The sequence below is a fragment of the Vicugna pacos genome, chromosome 3 (genome assembly GCF_048564905.1).
Source record: "Vicugna pacos chromosome 3, VicPac4, whole genome shotgun sequence".
Classification (NCBI taxonomy): domain Eukaryota; kingdom Metazoa; phylum Chordata; class Mammalia; order Artiodactyla; family Camelidae; genus Vicugna; species Vicugna pacos.
Window position 1 is genome coordinate 46308800 of NC_132989.1, and position 20231 is coordinate 46329030.

At 38.4% G+C, this 20231-nt stretch overlaps 2 protein-coding genes across 11 annotated transcripts in view; one reads left to right on the forward strand and one right to left on the reverse strand.

Moving 5' to 3' along the window:
• Nucleotides 1–20231, reverse strand: part of FER (FER tyrosine kinase) — a 399630-nt gene that overhangs the window by 346059 nt on the left and 33340 nt on the right. For 3 of the 10 annotated variants that reach the window (XR_012071253.1, XM_072958307.1, XM_072958309.1), the window contains exon 1: nucleotides 13630–13744. The exons of 1 other annotated variant lie outside the window; for it this stretch is intronic. The gene's annotated coding sequence lies outside the window, so the exon portion shown is untranslated. Of the gene's footprint in view, nucleotides 1–11866; nucleotides 11969–13325; nucleotides 13587–13629; nucleotides 14090–20231 lie in introns of those variants that run through there. 6 more of the 10 variants (XM_072958304.1, XM_072958300.1, XM_072958301.1 and 3 more) reach the window with 5 other exon arrangements.
• Nucleotides 906–1244, forward strand: LOC102532453 (small ribosomal subunit protein eS12-like). The gene has a single exon (XM_072958930.1). The coding sequence runs from the start codon at nucleotides 906–908 to the stop codon at nucleotides 1242–1244; it is 339 nt and encodes a 112-aa protein (XP_072815031.1).

Here is a 20231-nt window from a genome sequence, read left to right on the forward strand (position 1 = left end):
CTAATTTCTTGGTTTATAATCAGCTCTCCTCTTTCAAGCTCCTCTTTTTTTGTTTGCCTATTCTGTTTCCTGTCATTTCCCCTGCTTCCTTGACTTTCACAGGAATCAGAGGACGCTGCATAGATGTGACCAATAAATAAAATTACTCTTTTCCTTCTGGTCAGGAAACTGATCAAACACAGTGTGTCAAGAATTTCTTCCAAGTCTCCTACTTTTCTAAGCTTTTTATCCATTTCAGAAATGACAAAGCTTTTTATTCTCTTCCAGATTTGGCAAGATTCTCAATGCTAGAATTTGGCTGGAAACCTAATCTACATACAATGAAAGTATTATTATATCCCTCTTCTTTCGCTAAACTGTGACATGATTGAGGACAGGGATTATTATGTTAATATAGCCAGCATCCTACACAGTAACTGGAACCAAAGAAATGACTACTGAATGGATGAAATTCTAAGGTGAATTATGACTTTCCCTGATTTGCACACTGGTGTAAACTAAGACTTTGACAAGAGTTGTTATATTAAATAATAAAATTCGCGGCTTAAAATGATAGTTAAATATGAAAATTTTAATCATGATTTCTCTTTTGTACTGCTTTCAATAAAATATCTTCAATTAAACCACCAAGACTATAGTAAACAGTATTACTTATAAAGATTCTCAAGAAACAAAATGTAGTGAATGTGTACCTAAAATACAGTATATACATTATTAAATTCCGCTTCAAAGACAGACTCCAAAATTACTGGACAATCGTTTAATTTAAAATTATTTTAGTCTTTCTATCAGCAAAGGAACTTGAGAGTTGTCTAGAAGTCCGTATCTTGGTCTCTCACTGTATATAGAAACAGTTATTTTCAAAGACCTAAGAACAAGAAAGACAACTATTCAACTGGGATTTCATGCTGAAGACCGCCCTCATCCATGATGGCCTAGCATGTGGAATTCGCGAAGCTGCCAAAGCCTTAGACAAGTGCCAAGCCCATCTTTGTGTGCTTGCATCCAGCTGTGATGAGCCTATGTATGTCAAGTTGGTGGAAGCTCTTTGTGCTGAGCACCAAATCAACCTGATCAAGATTGATGACAACAAGAAGCTAGGGGAATGGGTAGGCCTCTGTAAAACTGACAGAGAGGGAAAACCCCGTAAAGTGGCTGGTTGCAGCTGTGTGGTGGTTAAGGACTATGGCAAAGAGTCTCAGGCCAAGGATGTCATCGAGGAATACTTCAAATGCAAGAAATGATCAAATAAAAAAACTGGGCTCTTGTTTCTCATTTCTGGTTTTTTGGGGGAGGGCAGTAAAACAAGGTCCCTGTTAATGAAGGACAAAAGATAAAAATCATTGAAGTATGCAAAAAAATTTTTTTAATAAAATTAAAATTAAATTAAATTAAATATCATGTTTTCAAAGAAAATTTCTTATTCATGATATGATGTTAGGTGAAAAACAGATCAGGCAAGAATGCCCATATACAATAAGACTCTAAGCTTTAAAAATGAAAAAAAAAAAAAAAAAAGACTGTGAAGTGCATGTATGGGTGAGTGATAGACCTGTGTTGTTTTCCACTCCCTTTCTTTTGGTAGCAGCATCTCAATATTCTTCTATTGAAATACCCTTCTCTTATTGTCAACCATTGTAGTTCGGGTAGCATTAATTGTTCCCACTCTCAAGTTTTGGAATAAGCACAAAGTTCCTGGAATAGGTGCAGATGGAACAAGTGTCCAGATCTGGACAGTCAGCATATCCTCTGCCCCAAACAGAGCTCAGGAAGGGGCACATGACCCAGCTGGCTAGATAAGGCTCAATCCCAAAATTTTTACAGGAACTAATCAGAAAGAGAACGTTTAGCTGAGGCTGCTACTTGATAGTGAGCCAACCCAGAGAAAATCAGCACAACGAGATGAAAAGAGAAATAAGGAAAACACTGAAAACATTTTGTCTCTAGATCTCTCAGGTGTGAACAGATATAGCTGCTGGAATTTACAATTACTGTTGGGAAACAATTCTCTCTGGATTTCTCAGGTTCCTGCACAGTCAGAGCCTTCTAAACAAAAGGTACTACAAGAATATTTCCACAACAGACAGTCTTAGAAACTAGATAGTGTCTCCCTAAAGACAGAGATCTCCAGGGACCTTTAGAGAAATAAAGGCCTTTCCTTCCCTTCCCTGGAAAACATTTATTTATATTCTTTTTTTTTTAAAACTTATGTCTTATGTTAATTTATATTTTTTACTTACATTGACTTAAATTCTAGGGTAATAAACCTAAAGACACTTTCCCCCTCACCCCTGAAGAAGATCTGCTTGATGCATCTCATCAGTGTTCCAGAGTTAAGTTACATGAGGCAATAAAGTATTTTTTCTTATTTATTAATTCACTCAACAAATATTTGCTGAGAGGCTACTAAGCTATGTGTTGTGCATTTTCCTACACACACACACACACACACACACAGACAAAAATTCCTGCCCTCACAGAGATTATATTCTAGAGAAAGGAAACAAAATACAAAATGAGTAAAATACACAGTGCTAAGTGGTGCTAAGGGCTACAAAAAAAAGAAAGAAAAGGATAAGGGCTATAATGAAGAAAAAGACAAGAAAAGGTAGTAAGAAGCATGGGAGAGGCAGGAGAATTCAGATTTATGTTAGGCACTCAAAGACCTTACAGAGGAAGGACCTAGAGAAGGTAAGAAAGCGAGTCATAAGGATATCTGGAGAAGAGCACTCCCCAGGCTGGGGGAACAGTAAGTACAAAATACCTCTTTAAGGAAGACCAAGAAGGCCTGCATGGAGTGAGAGGAGACAACAGTAAAATTTGAGTTCACAGAAAGATCCTGTAGGAAAGAAGGAGAGCAGGACTACAAAACTAGCTCATTTTAAGGACTTGACCTTGTTCTCTGAGTTACATGGGAAACCACTGAGAGATTCTGAGAAAGAAATGTGATCTGTTACTTTTCAAAAAAATGACATTAATATGCAGAGGCTAATATTCCGAGAGTACCAGTATTCAGGGAGACTTGCTATGAATTATGTAGAGGAGCAAAAAGATGGTGTTGGACCAGGCTGACCCAATTAGAGAGAGATGGTGAGAACTGGTCAGATTTCAGATATATTTTGAAGCCAAGAGAATATACTGAAAGATTGTGTAGGGGAAGTGAAAGAAAGAGAGTAAGAATAACTTCAAGGTTTGGGGTCTGAGCATAAATAAAAAATGAAATTGCCAATTACAGAGACAGGAAGGACTGATTTTTTTAATTGGATTTCTATCACTGGCATGCAAAAGAAGACTAACAAATACAGAAATTGATTCTGGAAAATCAGCTATTACAAATGACAGCCCTAAAGTGTGCAACTAATTGAATCAGTAACAGAAAATGAAGGGAATTTGGTATCCCTCGACTGTAGGATGAGAAGTCAGCAATCCTTAATAAGCAAAACACCTTGTAAAGTTTCACCTCTTGCAAATCAGACCACGTGCCTATTAAGGATGGAACTGTTGGGTACTTAATAAAAATGTTAGGATGTCAGTATATTGCCCACTATGTAGCAGTCTTCAGTAAGGTCCTTAAAAAAAGCAGCACACTGTGAACGAAGTCTTAATAAGAGGAAAATCTTTTCAGACATTAACTACCAATCCACTGTGGCTGATAATCTTGCAATTTACATCACTGAAAATCAGGTATCTCTACACTAAAATTTGAGTCTTTTTAACAAAAGGTGGAGAAAGCCTGATGCTCCAGGCTCCTCTCCAAGCATCGTAGCAAAAAACATGCTCACAGCCTGGGAGCAGGGATAAACTGGCTGTGCAATTACCTCAAGAAGTTGCTCTGAACGGCCTAGAGACAGGCCAAGATGAAGACTGAAAAGCCTAAGATTTGCTTGTTTTCAAACCTCAGTACTACTGACATTTTGAACTGGAAAATTCTTTGTTGTGGGAGGCTGTCCTGTGCATTGCAGGATGTTTAACGGAACCCTTGGGCACAACCTACTATATGCCAGTAACACCTGCCTACCCAACCCACAACACCCCCTTGCAACAATAGTAAAGTCTCCAGACATTGCCAAACATCCTTGAGGATTAAAATAAAAAAAAAAAAAAAGCCTCTGTTGGAGAACCACTCACTAGGTCAGGGTGGCAAAGTTGTTTAGAGACATACCAGGTGACAGCTTGATTCAAGGACTAGGATTTGGGCTTCGGCACTTGGGAGAAGTTGATCAAGTGCAAACAAATCAAAAACTTATCAAGTTTATAAGAAAGTTGTATTGCCTAAGAAACTCCCAACAAAGATTTGTTACTATTCAACCCGTAAGTTGTTTCCCTGGACTCCAACCCCTCATCAACAGCAAACGGGCTGTTGAAGCTGTGCAGTCCTCAGGAAGGGAATCCTTCTCATACCCACCTGGGCTGTGACCAGGAGGAAAAACAACAAAGATCTTCCCAGGTGGTAGTACAAGAGACAGCCATACTGGCTAATTAAAAATCTTACTCCACTGCTGAGGCAAAGAGTCCTCGCCTTCCCTATCCAATGAAATATGAATATATCATGAATTGGAGAATCTCAGTGGATTATTTCCCCTTTTTCTCTTCTCTAAGAATTTTTTTTGGCCTTATGTTATTTTCCTTCTATCACTTAACACTGGTTTTATTAAAATTAGTTATATTTATCATTTAACCCTAAGTTCCTTGACGCTGTCAAACAGAACTGAGAGAAATTACCCAGGGATCCTAGACTTAAAGTTAAATGCAGTAATTAAACCAGTCTTTGAGTTGTATTCCTTTGTTGGGGGTCAAGTGGTAAATGCACTGGAAGTTTTAAGTGAAAGATTATGTTAAGCCAGGTGAGGGCATTTTTTCAAGGGTATATATGTAAGGGAGGACATGGATGCACACTGGGAGGATTACAGTGAATACCTGTTGGTTATGCTCATCCAGCATCCACTCCCCAATCCCATGATCACAATACCTGCTTTCTCTTTCAGCAAACCGCCCAGCCTGACTCTCAACCCACATAGTTTAGAGCACATGGCTGACCACACCTCCTATCCCTCATTCCAGTAGTTAGCACCTGATTCAGGTTTGGCCTCTCATTGTACACTATTCTCCTGACCCTATGATCAAGGATGGAAAATGACCCAATTCATTCAAGAGACGTAATCCCAGGACTTTTGCTAAAACTATGAGTAGGAGAAGCTCTTTTCACGCTGGGCTTGCTAAATTGAAAGAACATAAACTTGGAGCCATCAGGGAGCTCCTCATGGAGAAAGCCTATCTGAAGGCACATCTGACACAAGAGAAAGCCACTGAGTTTGCTGAGCACATCGTTTGAGCCCTTGAATCCATCCGTACCTGAAGAGAGTACATTCCTGTTCATTCTGGTGCCCTGAGCTAGTGTGAGTAGGGTTTTGATCTCATGCAACAGAAAGGTGTTTTAAAAAATCTAGTATCAGTACCAGTTACCAGACAAAATGGGTATTAGTCTTCAGAACAAGGGGGAAAAAAAAACCTGAAGCTGTAAGAATTAAGTTACTTGCCTAAATTCATACAACTAATTACTGGTAGCATAAATGCAGTCCTAAGTGGTCTGTTTCTAATATTCATGCTCTTTCCACTATATCTTACTCTTTCTCTCAAGAAAATAGTCCAAAACTTCTCTAGGCTTTATAATTATCTGGAGCCATATGGTAAGACCTTACACAAAGTGTGTATTCTACTAACATTTGTTCAATAACCAAAAAAGGGAGAATCTTATGGCTTTCTGCTCTGTCTCAGCAACAACTTGCTTCCTATGTAACAGAGGACATTTCTGCATTATTTTTATAATGTAAGCTATCTTAAGGACATGTCCACTTCCTTATCATCTTCCTTCTCTTTCAAAAGCCATGGTTTCACTGTATATAATAGCAAGTGTCTCTAGGCTAAGGCACTTTGACGTTAGAATCCCAGTTTCAGCCACAGGGTAAATAAGGCGCCAAAACACTAGTAGGACATCAGAACCTTAGAGAGAGGCCATCACCACAGACTATCATTCTGCTATAGTTGTGAAACTCTGGAAAGGACACCACATTATAAGCAAAAATACTGTTGTTCATGTTAGTATTTTAGGATATTTATAAGAACGTTAACTTCAAGAAAGTAGCAGCTATTTATAAACAGTCAAATCTCTTTCAAATACTGTTGAGTGTGAAAGAAAAGGGAAATGGGATAGAACTTATGAATATAAGATCTCTAACATTTTCAAGAAATCTAAAAACCATGAGAATTTTTCAAGAGAGCTGGAATATTTCAATAACAATGCTTCACAAGTCAACTTTTGTTTCCCTAGAAGGTGTGGTAAATTGATTCACATCCAGACTTACTGGATTCAACATTCCATTTTTAAACTTACTGAAAAATGTCTGTATTCTGGCTAAGATCTACCACTTTCTTAGGCCTCTACTTTTTCTTTACTTCTAACAGCTGGCTTTCTTTTTAAGGAAAGTTTTTTACAAAGAAACAACATTTAATCATTTGGCAAAAGTCATTCTATAGGATAACTTCAAATAGAGAAAAAAAGCCAAGACAAGATGTGGACATTGGGCAGTTAGTTACCTGGGGTCATGCATATCTTAGGGTCTCACTTCCAATAAGAGAAATTCATTTCAGCAAAACTTCAAATATTTCAGCACGGACTTTTTCTGAGTCACTCCCAAATAGGTGAAACTGACATTAAATCCAGGACTGCTATTGGTTCACTATATTTAGATTGTTATTATTTCATTTATTTCAGGTTTAGCACATGAAAGATGTAAATTCAAATCCTAGGTGTACTTTATAGCTAGGTCTCCTTGGATAAAAAGATGTGACGTAAGACTGGTTCCAGATCACAAAAAGAAAATACAAGCTATCCAATCTACATGGTTGTCATGAAAATCAAAACAAATGTACAAAAATGTCTAGCACTTTGAGTAGGCACTAAAGAAATATTAACCCCCCTTACCCCATAACAATATCTAAATCCACGTAATTTACCCAAAAACTTGTACTGATAGAAACTGTTTCTTTTTGAAAGGTTAAAATGTTGAGGAGGGAAGAAAAGGGGGCTATGCAAAAATAAGGAATTATAATACAATATACTATACACATATATACACACGCATATATACAAACACATAAATATCAGTAAGAGAAAGAAATAAGCTTCCTACTTTGTAGAAAGTTCTACTATATACAAATCTAGATGAAGAACCTTATACTTTGTCAAACATAATAGTTTATAAGTAACTGGGATAGTGATCTGTCAAGTTGTCATTAAAAATCATCTGGGTCAACTTCATTGGTTAGTTCCTTTTAATTACTCTACTATTGCCAATTTATTCAATACATAGAAAGTAAAGAGATCTGTCAAAGTGATGGTATTTAACCAGAATATATAAACTTGGAGTAAATTCAGAAGGGATATGAAAGTGACACTAACTGAATCTGCATCATTAGAAAGTCCACCATACACCACGGACTGCATACTGAAACAAGAAAATGATGCTTAAAAATGTTTCATTTGCTCCTATCAAAGCAAAATTTGTCAAACGTCTGTGAAAGTTGCAATGATGGTTAACCTGAATAAGAATGTATATAGAAAGCATGTGATTCTGAAGAAAATATAATTCAAGAGAAAGTCAGAGCACTGTATAAACATTTTCACGAAGGAAGAGGTAGTTGTGGCCGCTAGGGTGACTACTGACCCATTTGTTACCAAAACTGAAAATTGATAGAAGGGTCAAATGCATTTATCTTTGTAAACTGTGTAATTAACAAAAAAGTCCAAACAACTGACAAGAAAAGCTTGGGAAATCTTTCCAAGCTGAAGACATTCAGAGAGCAGAAAGAACACAAACTCCTGAAGCATTCAACTCCTGTCAAACATTACCAAGAAACAGCAGCAAGCGGCAAGCAGCACTACTGTGACCACGGACTAACTCTTCAACTTTGACAGTGCAGCAGGCCTTCTGATTAAGCCAGAAATACTGTTTTGTTCTACAAACCCCAGGACAAAAGAGCCAAGAATAAGAAACTCTGCATGTATGCTAATGATGTAATGCAAAATCACCCAGACTTCATCTTAAAAGCAAAAATTTGTTTAACAACTTTGATGACTGCAGTCTTGTTTACAGAATCATTAGGGTCTGAGGGGACCACTTAAATTTTTCAATTAAATCTTACTGTATTTTATGGAGGGAGTTATATCCTAGATCCACAAAGATTTCAAGAAATAACACATGCTAATGTCAAGGGTCTAATGAACATAGTTTTTAACTGTATGTTGTATATACTACTTCCATGTAGGGCAAACTAAGTGAAATCTCATTCACAGAAGTGTAATTTTAAAGAAATTTTTCAAACTGAGCCAATGTAAAGAGCACTTTTATATACTACACACCCAGAATATAAATATTCTACTATTAAGAGTTTCCCCTTTTCCTAAAACCATTTATCCCACTAAGGAAATACTTTTTCTGCAAGTAAAATAATTTATACTGGAAAACTACTTTCTGTTTTTCTATTATAATATTTCTTTTTTATAATAAAAACCATGATGCTATTACTCAAATATTCTTAAATGTTCATCATTAACTACTCTAGCTTTAAAAATGTAATACTTGATTATCAATATTTCATATACAATTAGTAATCTTTTCTTCTGTAGGATTACAAGACTTAAGAAAAACTGAAGAAGCAGTCATTTCAGGAAAATGGAGAAATAAACGGGGTCTCAATGATAGTACTATGAGGTGTGTCTCAAGTGTTAGTTACTAATAATAGTTATATACATTTTTAATGACTAATTTTCCTCAATAAATCAGAGTAGATTCAAGTTTATTCCTATAATAATGTCATTCTCATTGTATTCTGATATGCTTCCTAAAGTGGGAGAGAATACAAAGAAATTATAGAGAGCACACTAGAAAACTACACATTAGAATATGTCACACATGTAAATATCTTGTACCTGGGTGGGAAAAAATATTGAGAATCATTGACTTAGATGACAAAATCTTTTCACTGCTAGATGAGACAATGAGGACTATTTAGTTCAAATCCTCTTTACTCAGTTCAGTTCTTGCTTCTCACCCAATAACTACAGGCTGGTCTGTACATTTAAACTATAAGTGTGTGTTCTTTAAGAATTAGAATCCCATACTTATAACACACATTTTGAAATTGGGTCTCTGTAAAATAGTGCACCCTAAAAAAAATTATTTACATCAGTAGGAGACAGAAAACATTCCGTTAAGAGTTTTACGTATTATTACATTTGAAAATAAAGTTTAAGTTTTAAACACATTAAGTAAATGTAGTTTGAGATGGCAGGGAGCACTAGTTAGAGATTTAACAAAGATAACATTTAGTCTTTCTGTACCACTTTTAAGCAAATATTTGTGGTTTAAAGAAAAGGAATTTAGAGAAACCATCCAACAACAGATGATAATCTAAGGTGAAAAAAAATGAAAAAAAAATTCAGGAATTCAGACGAACTGCATATATTTTGAGGTAAAAATCATTTAAGGTAAATTTCTGATTATCCCTACTGAGATACAGTAACCCAAAAACTATAAAAGAAGAGCTAATCTGAGATACTTCTAATTATTTGGTTTGCACAAATGCAAATGTCATTCAACTTAAGTAAACTTAATGTACATTATTTTATTTTCCTAAATCCAAAACTTAGGGACTTTCAGGATGGCAGAATAAACACAGTAATACTAGGAGAGATAAAATGAAAGCTACCATGTAAGGAACTGAATATGGAACTTGAACACTTCCTAAATTCAGTTTTACCTAGATTGTCTCATTTCTTCTTCATAACAATCTTATGAGGCAATTTTACCATCCCCATTTTACAGATAAGGAAACTCTGGTTTAAAGACATTAAGAAGAAAATCCTGACTTTTGACTGGAACCCAGATTATCTGGCTCCAAAATAAATGGATCTTCTTGTCACTACACCCTGAGACTTGGCAAGAAACACATATATTAAAATTTTCAGTCTCTTCATTAAAACCTTCTAAAAGAAGAGACAACTTTTTTTGTTTGTTGGGGTGGGGAATAATTAGGTTTATTTGTTTGGTTTTTGATGGAGGTAGTGGGGATTGAACCCAAGACCTTGTGTATGCTAAGCAGGCACTTTACCACTGAGCCACAGCTTCCCCCCAGGAAGAGACAATATTAAGCTTATAGTGAGTGGTGAGGATGTATAGACTAAAAATTAGGCACAGTCTGATAAATCTGAATATTTAAGAAATATGCCTAAGTCAAGAATGAAATTAAATTTTAAAAAGCTGAATATGAAGTAATCCCCAAAATAGAGAAATCTGAAAACTTCTGTAGAAAGGCACTAAGTAAACTTCATGTCACCTAGACATTTTGAATTCCAAAGAAAAAACTTGAGAGGGTCCATATTTTGTCAGTCTTACAGCAGTTTCAGATGGTTAATCAGACCTATATTTATATTTTTTAAAAAAGTGGGTAATTGCTTTGGTTTGACTCTTGTTCTGACTCTAGTCTGTCCTCTATTCTTTTCCATTTTTCCTCCAGATCTTGGAGCCCTCATCTAACTTAGGGTAACTGAGTCTCAAGTTCACTAACTCCTTTAAGTTTAGATGCGAGTGCTGACACACTGCAGCAAAGACCATAAAATTGCAATGATTGGTACAGAAGAAACAAAAGTTTAGTTATTTTCCTAAATAGTAACTATCATGGAATTATTGATGGCTTTTTTCTGTATAGTTTTTTGAACTAATTTTAAAGCATTTCATTTTTATAGTAAAAATAGGAGAGGGAGAAAAAAGGAAAGAGGGAATGAGGTGGCGGGAGAGGGAAACTTGGAGCTTTGATTAAAAAAATATCTGAACATCTTAGTCTTTCCAAAGTTCCAAAACTATGACCTGTTTGTTCCCTTTTATCTCTCAATGGTATGATAAATTAACTATATATAAGCTTGCCAAAGTCAAATGAGATATGGAAAAATAATGAGGCAATCCAAAGGTCTATAAATTCTGAGACATAGCTCAATTATAGTATTTAAGAAATTAGTTATTAAATGAGGTTAAGTATGAAAAACAGATTTAGGGTATACTAAAACTGAAAAACAGGATTCACATACTTATAGAAGAGTGCAAGCACTTCCCAAGCATGGAAAAATTATAAATATAATATAGACATTTGTGAATTTAAATCCATTTCTTATTCTTTTATTATAAACTGAAGTTCTGTATTAAAATATTCCTTTAGCAACACAATGAAACAATGGAACAATACCCAAGATAGTTTTAAGTTTTGTCAAAATTAACTTAAAATCTCTCTAGGTTACTTCATTTTCCATGAAACAGTTCTACTAAAAAAAGTTCACATTTGTAAGCTTTCTTTTTCCATTACAAAATACATTCTTATGCCAAAACAACATGCATAAGATTGGTCCAATTTACTATGTTACCAAAACAATGCATAATTGATAGTCCCTAGGACCTGTCTTCAAAAGAAGATGCTCATTTAAAAATCAAATATAAAACTATAATCTATTAACACAAGAGTCCAATTTTAAAACAAAACTTTTATTTGTATAACAAGTTCAATAGATTTCCTTTTTTTTTTTTTTTCCTGCAGACCAAAAGATGCAGTTTACTCATCTGGGCCTTAATTTACAAAGATGACTTCTACTCACAGAACTGCTTTATAATAGTCTCACGGAATTCAATTACTATAGTTCTTATAATTGCTGTTTCCATCTATAAACGGAAATAGGCACTTTACAAAATTTTGGTATGATACGTATTTATGTTGATTTTCAAAATCGATCACTTCAGTCCCTCCGTTCCTTAGTACATACCATATGACAGCTGTCTTGAAAATGTTATTGCTGTGTAGGTGGTGAATATTCACTGCACAATTCAACTTTTCTGCATTGTTTGAAATTTATCATAGTGAAATGCTGGAGGAAAAAAAACGGCAAATTTGAAAGGTTCGCAGAAAAGAGTTATAGCTACATATGAGTTGAAGATGAAAAGAATCTGTCTACCAAAAGCCTGAATTATTTCAACTACTGACATCAACCTTTGAAATAATTGTGTAGAAGCTGCATCAACAATTTCCATGGTATACATTTAATACTGCCAACCATCAATGCTGAAGCGAAACACATCTTCACTAAAAGTCTTTCGTGGAATAAACTAGAGAAAAAGTTTCCAAGTATACCTATGTACTCAGTATATTCCCAGTACCTTTGAAAATAGGTCCCTTGGCTCAAGAGAGCTAGTAGATAAGGCTTTCCGGATCACAAAACACAATGAGCCTTCCTTTGCATTGACTGACAAATGGGTGGCTCTTCACAAATGTATCTTCCTTAAGCCCATACGGGTAGATACACCAGGATTCCAACACTGCATTTTGCAACACTTTTAAAAAATCCTGTTCCCACGCCATAGGCTGAAAAGCCCTTCCTAGCCTTTAATCACTAACATAGTTTTGGTCTACTCTTAATGATTTTTCTGTTGCACTTTTTATATTGGAGACTTCAATTGAGAAATTTATTATCTTAAAATATTAGGAGAAATAGAAAAAAAATGGCACTACACCTTTAGAGAACTTTATGCCAAATTGACAGTGAGACCACTACGAATATAAGCAGCTTCTTATGAAATAAAAAGATTAAGGCTTTTTAACCATAAAACAAAAGGAAACGAAAGTCTACGAGTCGTAATAAACTACTAGATTTTGGACGGTACAACACTATATGTCAAAATCACAAATGCACAAAAAGTAAAAAGCAACAACTTCACAGTAAATTTGTGCACGACTACCGCCCTAACACCACCAACTCAATTAGCGTTTTCTAGAAAGCTAATGCTGAAGGAGATTCCAAACACCTCCTCAACCCTAAATGGCAAAGACAGAACAGAGCAGAAATTGCCCCAGCTGCGCTAGCTTCACACTTAATCTATCTCTTAAGGGTCACCCGTGGCCAAGACAGGAGCAGGGATGTAAGAGGGGTTGGGGGGTGGTGGGGCTGACAAGGGAGAAGAGCTGGGGGCAGACTGCGCCGGTGGAGAGACCGCAGGGCCCCATCAGTAGGAAGGGGTTGGGGGAACACCTAGGGGTTGGGGGTGGCCTCCCCAGCCCGAGGGCCGCGCCAAGAGGAGTCCCGGGAGAGAAGAGGGTCCAGCCGTGATGGGCGGTGCCCACTCCTCGCAGCACCGCCCCACACCCCGCAGCCCCCCGACCCGGCTACGGGGCGGGGCCAGCGCGCCCGCCTCCGCTCCCTCGCTCCGGCACCCGCCCCCTCAACCTACCGTCCCCGGTAGGTGGGAGAGGCGGGCCGGGCCGGGTGGGCAGCCCAGCCCAAGCCCCAAACAGGAATGCGCCGCCACGGGCGCAGGACAGACGAAGACCCCGCAGCCGGGGGAGGGAGGGGGTGGCTGAGGGCGGAGAAAGAGCCCTCGGCGCAGCCGCCACAGGCAGGGCTGAGCCCCAGGCGCCCCACTGCGGGCAGGGAGTGTTGCCCCCGTCCTCCGCTGGCCTTCCCTCCGCTTCCCGTCTCCCCCAGTGTTGCCCCGGGCAACAGCGCCTGCCGCCGGCGGCCCGAAACTCACCTACCTAGAACCTGACAAGCAGGAGCCCCTCAGACCCGGGAGCCAGTCGCCACCCCGCGTCACGGGGGCCGCCACAACCAATGGGCGCCGCTGTCACGAAGCTCCGCGGCCAATCCGGCTGCACTCCGGTCTCCGGGCACCCTCGAGGTCTCAGCCAATGGGCACCTGCCGAAGGCGGGCGCTGCCTCACGACCCCCAACTCCCTCTTCCACCACCTCCCAGGAGGCGGGGCGCGGCCGATTGGCCCGGGACCCGGAGGGGTGGGACTCGGGCGCCGGGCCGGGTGGGTATGCAGGGACCCGGGGCTGCGGGCGTGGCGAGGGGAGGAGTGGAGCTGTGGCCGCCGCCCTGTGGGCCGGCTCCTTGGTTCGGGTGGGGTCACCAGGTCCTCCTGCTGGCGCTGCTCTCCTCGTCCCTGCAACTCGCTCTTCTCCCGCCGGCGTCCACGGCTGCCGGGGTGGGAGTGAGGGCAGGATGCGGCGGGAGGCGGACGGCGGCGTCACAGGAAACTTTGGGAGGCTCGCCTGGCCGCGGCCGGGAAGTGGCCGGGCCGGGGGTGATAAGCTGGGGCCGCCTGGAAGGGACTACCCAGCGGGTCGGCAGCCGGAAAGGAATTCGGAGGGTGGGGGCGGAGGCGTGATTAAAATGTTAAATGTGCCCGCGGGGTGCTAGGCGATCCCGGGAGCTGAAATCTCCGGGAACGGAAGCCGCTTTGGAGCGCGGACCCTAAATACGCACTTTTCACCCTCAAAATCAGTCACTTTTCGTGTATTTCTTACCTGCGTCTATTGTAACGTTGATTCCTTTAGAATAGTTTTCAGCTTCTCCACTGGACCCTGATTGCCTTACAGGCGGGAACTGCCTCTATTGCCTGAGACCCCTTTTTTAATAAAGTCTAGATAGACAATCAATGCTGGAGTTGTAATGGGTGCTGTGAAAAAGCCTAGGGCAGGTTCTGTGAGTAATGCCCCGTAGTAAGTCCTTACCTCCTGCTGAGTCTAGAATGTGAAGAACCGAAGTTGGTTTGCTCCTCCAGTGAGCGCTGTTTCTGAAGCGTCATTCACCAAAAGAATTTGGTGGAAAATGAGTAATATGAGCAAAACAAAGATAACTAGCTGATCTGTAACAATATGATAGGTGTTATTAGTCACTATTTCGGGGTGTGTTTCTGTACCCGACTTTTTAAGGCATTCTATCGTTCAATGCCTTGGTTGAACCACATTCTTCGGCTGGAACAAATAAATTCTAAGGTCAACCCTATCTCCACCTTCCCCATTCAAAACTTTTTTATTACCTGGGAGTCAACGAAATATGAATATTTTTTATAAACAAATTTACTTTCTAAACAGTTACTTATTTTACTATAGTGAACAGCCCTACGCATAGAAAAACAGATTTTAAGTGAGACTTTTCTTGTCCCCTTTAAAGAAACAAAGTCTGTAAAGACAAAAAAAAAAAACTGTTTTCATTGTGTTATGAGGGTTTTGATTGTTTATTTGGATTTCTTTTAAGCCTAAGAGACCTTGTATTTTACAGATGAGAAAGGTTAAGTAACACTTCAAGGTTACACATAACCAGTTAGAAGCAAAATGTAAAGAAAAAAAAATTTAAATCAGAAGTTGAATTCTCCCAGTTAAAGATGGAGGAAGGGATTTTCCTTTCTTAGAGCATTTGCCTTAGAAAACTTGTAATTGTTGAGTACTTTCTCATCGCTTTGAAATGTGTATAAGTTATTTGGAGACTTAGATAGGTCTCTGTCAGCTAGTATTTTGTTAGCTTTACATCCCAAAAATATCTTTTTCAAGGACCTCAGCTCTATCTCTTTGAAATGCAAACATCGAGAGACATAGCAGCCATGAATGGATAAAGAAGATGTTGTGGATACATGTGTATACAGGATGGAATATTATTCAACTGTTAAAAAGGATGAAATCTTGCCATTCCAACAACATGGATGGACCTTGAGGGCATTATGCCAAGTAAAATAAGTCAGACAGAGAAAGACAAATACCACATAATTTCCCTATTATGTGGAATTAAAAAAAAAAAAAAGCTCAAAGATACAAAGGACAGATAGGACAGATGGGAAGTTGCCAGACAGGGGGTGGGGAGTGGGTAAAATGGTGAAGGTGGTAAAAGGGTACAACTTCCATACTTCCATTTAAATAAGTCATGGGAATATAATGTACAGCATGATGACTGTAGTTAATAATACTGTATTATATATTTGAAAGGTCCTAAGAAAGTAGATCTTAAGTTCTTATCACAAGAAAAAAAATTTGTAACTATATATTATGACAGATGTTAACGACCTATTGTGGTGATCACTTAGAAATACATACAAATATGGAATGACGTTGTACACTTGACACTAATGTAATATTATATGTCAACTGTACCTCAAACAAAAGAAAGAGAGAGATAGAACCCCTCTCTCCCAGTTTCTATGGGAGAGCAGATGCCTAACTTCAGTGGGCAAATTGCTCCAAGTTGTATAACTACCTTCTGTCATGAAGATGAGAAGTTTGTATTTTCTGTGCATAAAGTTAATTAGCTAAAGCTGATGGTCACTCCAACTATCAAGTAAACTTAACATGAGTTATGTGTACAGTGTTATCAAGGCCTATTCCTTAATGACTAGTAATCGTTTATCTTGAAAACTTATGTAATGGCTTGTATCTGCTTGGCTGAATACAAAGGTGAGATTGCTTTCTGTCTTTGCAATCTCTTTGTTGATTGCCTGTAATTTACATCACATTCTGGTCTAATGTTTATCATAAGAAAAATGTTGTGGAGAGAATTTCTGGGTTAGGAGATTTTGTTTTCAATTGTATTTCCCCAAAAATACCCATGCCCAAAATACTGAGACTATGAAGTTAAGGAAAGAAATTAGTGTCTAGTTTTTAACTTGTTCTTGAAAATTACCACACATTAAGTGAGAACTTATCACTGAACTACAAATACATTTTAATAGAGTCAGAAATTATAATAAAGTTAATGTTTAGTATATATTTCATAGTGACTTTTAACTATACTAAACAAACTAAACCTATATGAATAAACCTCTTAAAATAGAAAGGAAATTAATTTTCTGTGACTATTAAATGTTGTGGTATAAGTCAAGATAATACGAATGAAATCAATGTTTATGTATTAAATGGTTAGACAAAGCTAAAATACAGCTTTGGGGATTGCTTCAACTTGGCATATTTTTTCCAAGAACCCTAGGACCTCTACCTTTATACAAAGAAAATCTAAATCTGGAAAGATGTGGTTGGTGAATTTGTTAGTACAGATTTGCAGAAAGTGGGTTTAAATAAAAGGCTGGTGTGGAAAATAGAACTATTTGATGTACATTGTGTGTGTGTGTGTGTGTGTGTCTGTGTGTGTGCATTTGTGTGAGTCTTAAGGAACTCCCATCTCTGAAAACAGAATCTTTCCAGTTCTTCAGCAGTGCTCTCAGTTCTCACCTATTCACTCAAACTTAAAAACTGCTTGCCATATGCCAAGCATTGTGCTAAGAAATGCTATTTGAGTGAATGTACTTGAAGTAAATGAATATGGCAATAATCTATGCTGCATTTTCCAAACTAAAAAAAACAATTATAGCAAAGCCAGTTTAAGGTGTTCCCTCAGATAAAACTATCACTTTGCATTGCAACACATTTAACAGACACTTTGTTTCACTTGATTTCAGATATGCTGTGTAAATTTACATCTTGTAAATGTAGAGAGAGGATGGAAGAATAAAGGAAAATAATTTCCTGTCTAGATGATCCATGGGCTTCATAAAATTCTAGACACCCACAAAGAGCCTAAGGGATGTGTATCTCAGTTGAAGTTGTTAGCATAAGACTTAAGAGATTCATTTCCTATTGTTAAAATTTAGATCTGTACCAGGTACTACCATGACTTTAGAAATGCCACAGTACTGCCTACCTATAGATAAGTTTCTGTATATATTCTATTTTACCAAATACCAATTTTTGACTATTCTAATAACATTACTTACCTGGACAAATGAATACAATAACATGAATGTCAAATTTTAAGCAATTAGTAAAAAATGATTTTACCCTATCTTTCCATCCTCCAACCTCCTCCCCCATTTACCTGTGTAATTTTGTCTCATAAAAGGCTTCAAGAGAAACACTGGCCATGTGCTATCTTAGTTCAACAGCCTCCATATCTATCCTTCCCTCTTTTCCTTAATTTGTGTCTCTTCTTTTCCTCCTTTCCACCAGCTCCTTTGCTTTATGCTCTCTGTAATCCACAGTTTATACTGAACCACTTGCACATACCACTCCCAAAATAGAGAGAATGATAAGACATACAATCTGGAAATCATATCTATCTATTCTGGACATAAATCAGTGTCTGTTTTCAGTAAATATAAATTTCTTTGATTTTGAAAATTGTCCTCTTGAATGAATACTGTCACTAGAGATCACATTTGTGTGAAATTTTCTTTAGGACTTTTTTTTTCTGGCTTTCTAAATTTCAATTTTTCAAGATGGCTATGTGGCTTTCTTTATTTTACAGATCTATATAATGAAAATAATGGTAGGGAAAGAAGGGAAGAAAGGAAGATGAAATAGAGTTGGAGGAGGAGGACTTCTAATCTGCCTGCAAATTGGATGTCACATCCATTAACACCATCTCACAACCATCCCTCCCAGCAAGAGACTGCCTGTCCCCCTAGCACTCCGGTACTGGTCCCCCTGCTTCCCTGACCTTTTGCTCACCATGGAGAAATACTCCCGCCGACATTCTCAGTCAAGACATGCCCTCTCCAGAATGCCCCTGGATCACTGACCTGTCCCTTTTTAAGTCATCATTTTCTTAGAAGTTACCTGTCCTTTTCCTCATTCCCTTATTCCTGGGTCACTGGACCTTCAAAGATAACTGTCAAATGTGTGCCATGGGAGAGTGCCAGAGTAATCTCTAAATGTGGGTTAATGCACTAGCATCATCAGAATCACCTGAGAATCTTTTCAAAAATACAGACTTCTAGCTTTACCCCCCAGTGATTCTGACTTGGAAAGATTCTGTCTAGAAAGAGTTCAGAAAATCTGTGTTTGGAAAAAAAAAAAAAAACAGTGAATCTAGTCAACACGTGGGTGGAACACGCATTTAGCCCTGTTCCTACCCCAGACTCCTTGGAATAATGTAAATGTGTATGCAGATCGCCAGGAATCCAAGGCCCAGGGATCTTTGAGGGCATAGGTGAGAGAGAGGCTGAAAACAAGAGAATTTGTTGACAGTCTATAACAGGAGTAGGGAGATTCTCAGATCACTTCCCCAACCAAGCAGTTAAGTAATACACCACCCTAACTCAGTCCAGAAACGATAAAATTTACTCCTTGGTGAAAGTGAACTAGACATGCTCTGGTCCTGAAGACACTGACATACCTGAGTATAGGGGTGAGGTGTCTTACTACCACTGGGATGAAGGGAGTAAGTGAAACTTCCTCTCCCACTCAGCTCCTATAATGACGGTTTCCAGAGCTGTATCCCTCAGAGAGGATACTGGAGGATTCCGTTTGCGAAGAAGAATAAAGGAAGCCTCGTTTAAAGCGGGGTCGGGAAGCTCTGAAGGGGGAGTTCACACGCAGGTAACTCACCTCAGTCTATAGACCTCAGCCCTCTGGCCCAGCAACAAGCTGCCCAGTACCTGCAGCCAATGAAAAACCACCAGAGCTCTCCCCAGTTTCCTCCTTTCCTCTAAAAAAGCAAGCCCCTCTCCTCTGTTCTCCAGGGTGATTCACCATAGTTTACTTGTCCTAAGTTGAAATTCTCTATTTTCAGATAAACTTATTTTGCTGGTAAAATAGCTGGCTCTTTTTAAGGTCAACACTTTCTAGGGAAACTGACTTGCTCAAGGAAAAATACTGGAAAGGACACTGGAGGGGAGGGGGAAATCTTTCAGCATTGTGTTTCCTTGCCTAATCGCATCAAAAAGAAGTCTACCAATCCACAAGTTCCAGCCATGCAGGTAGCTTTTCTCACTCTTAAATATGAAGAGACATTAGTGCACTACCACACTTTTGAGGAAACCCATAGTTACGAAAATCACACACCAAAACAAACAAACAAAAATTATGGGGAGAGGTGGGACAGAGCTGAACAAAACCAAAGCAGAGAACAGAAGAAAATTTTGGAACTATGAGTAACATCATTAAAGAAAGAAATTCCATGAATAAAAGCAGGATGCTATTTTTTAAAGAAATATTCAGAGGAAAAAAATGAGATTTGGGAAAATTAAAATATAGCAAATTTTTAAATTCATGGTAGAAGATAAAGTGAAGTTGAGAAGTCTCAAAAGAGGAACAAAATGCCAATTGAAAAGTATGAGAAAAGGAAATTTAGCATCAATCCAGGAGATTGCACAGCTAATCTATAGGAGTTCCAAAAAGAGAAAAGGAGGAGGGTGGAGGAGGGGGTGGAACCATCAGAGAAAGACAATTTCCCAGAACAGAAAGAAGTATGTTTCCAGACTGAAATGGATCTAGTGAGTGCTGGAAAAATAAATGAAAAAGACTCACAGAAAGGCACTTAATCCTAAAATATCAGAACAACAGAGATAAAGAAAATTCCCTAAATGCT

What these genes read in the sequence shown, in the direction of transcription:
- LOC102532453 (XM_072958930.1), top strand. Translation starts at nt 906, where the DNA reads ATGCTGAAGACCGCCCTCATCCATGATGGCCTAGCATGTGGAATTCGC.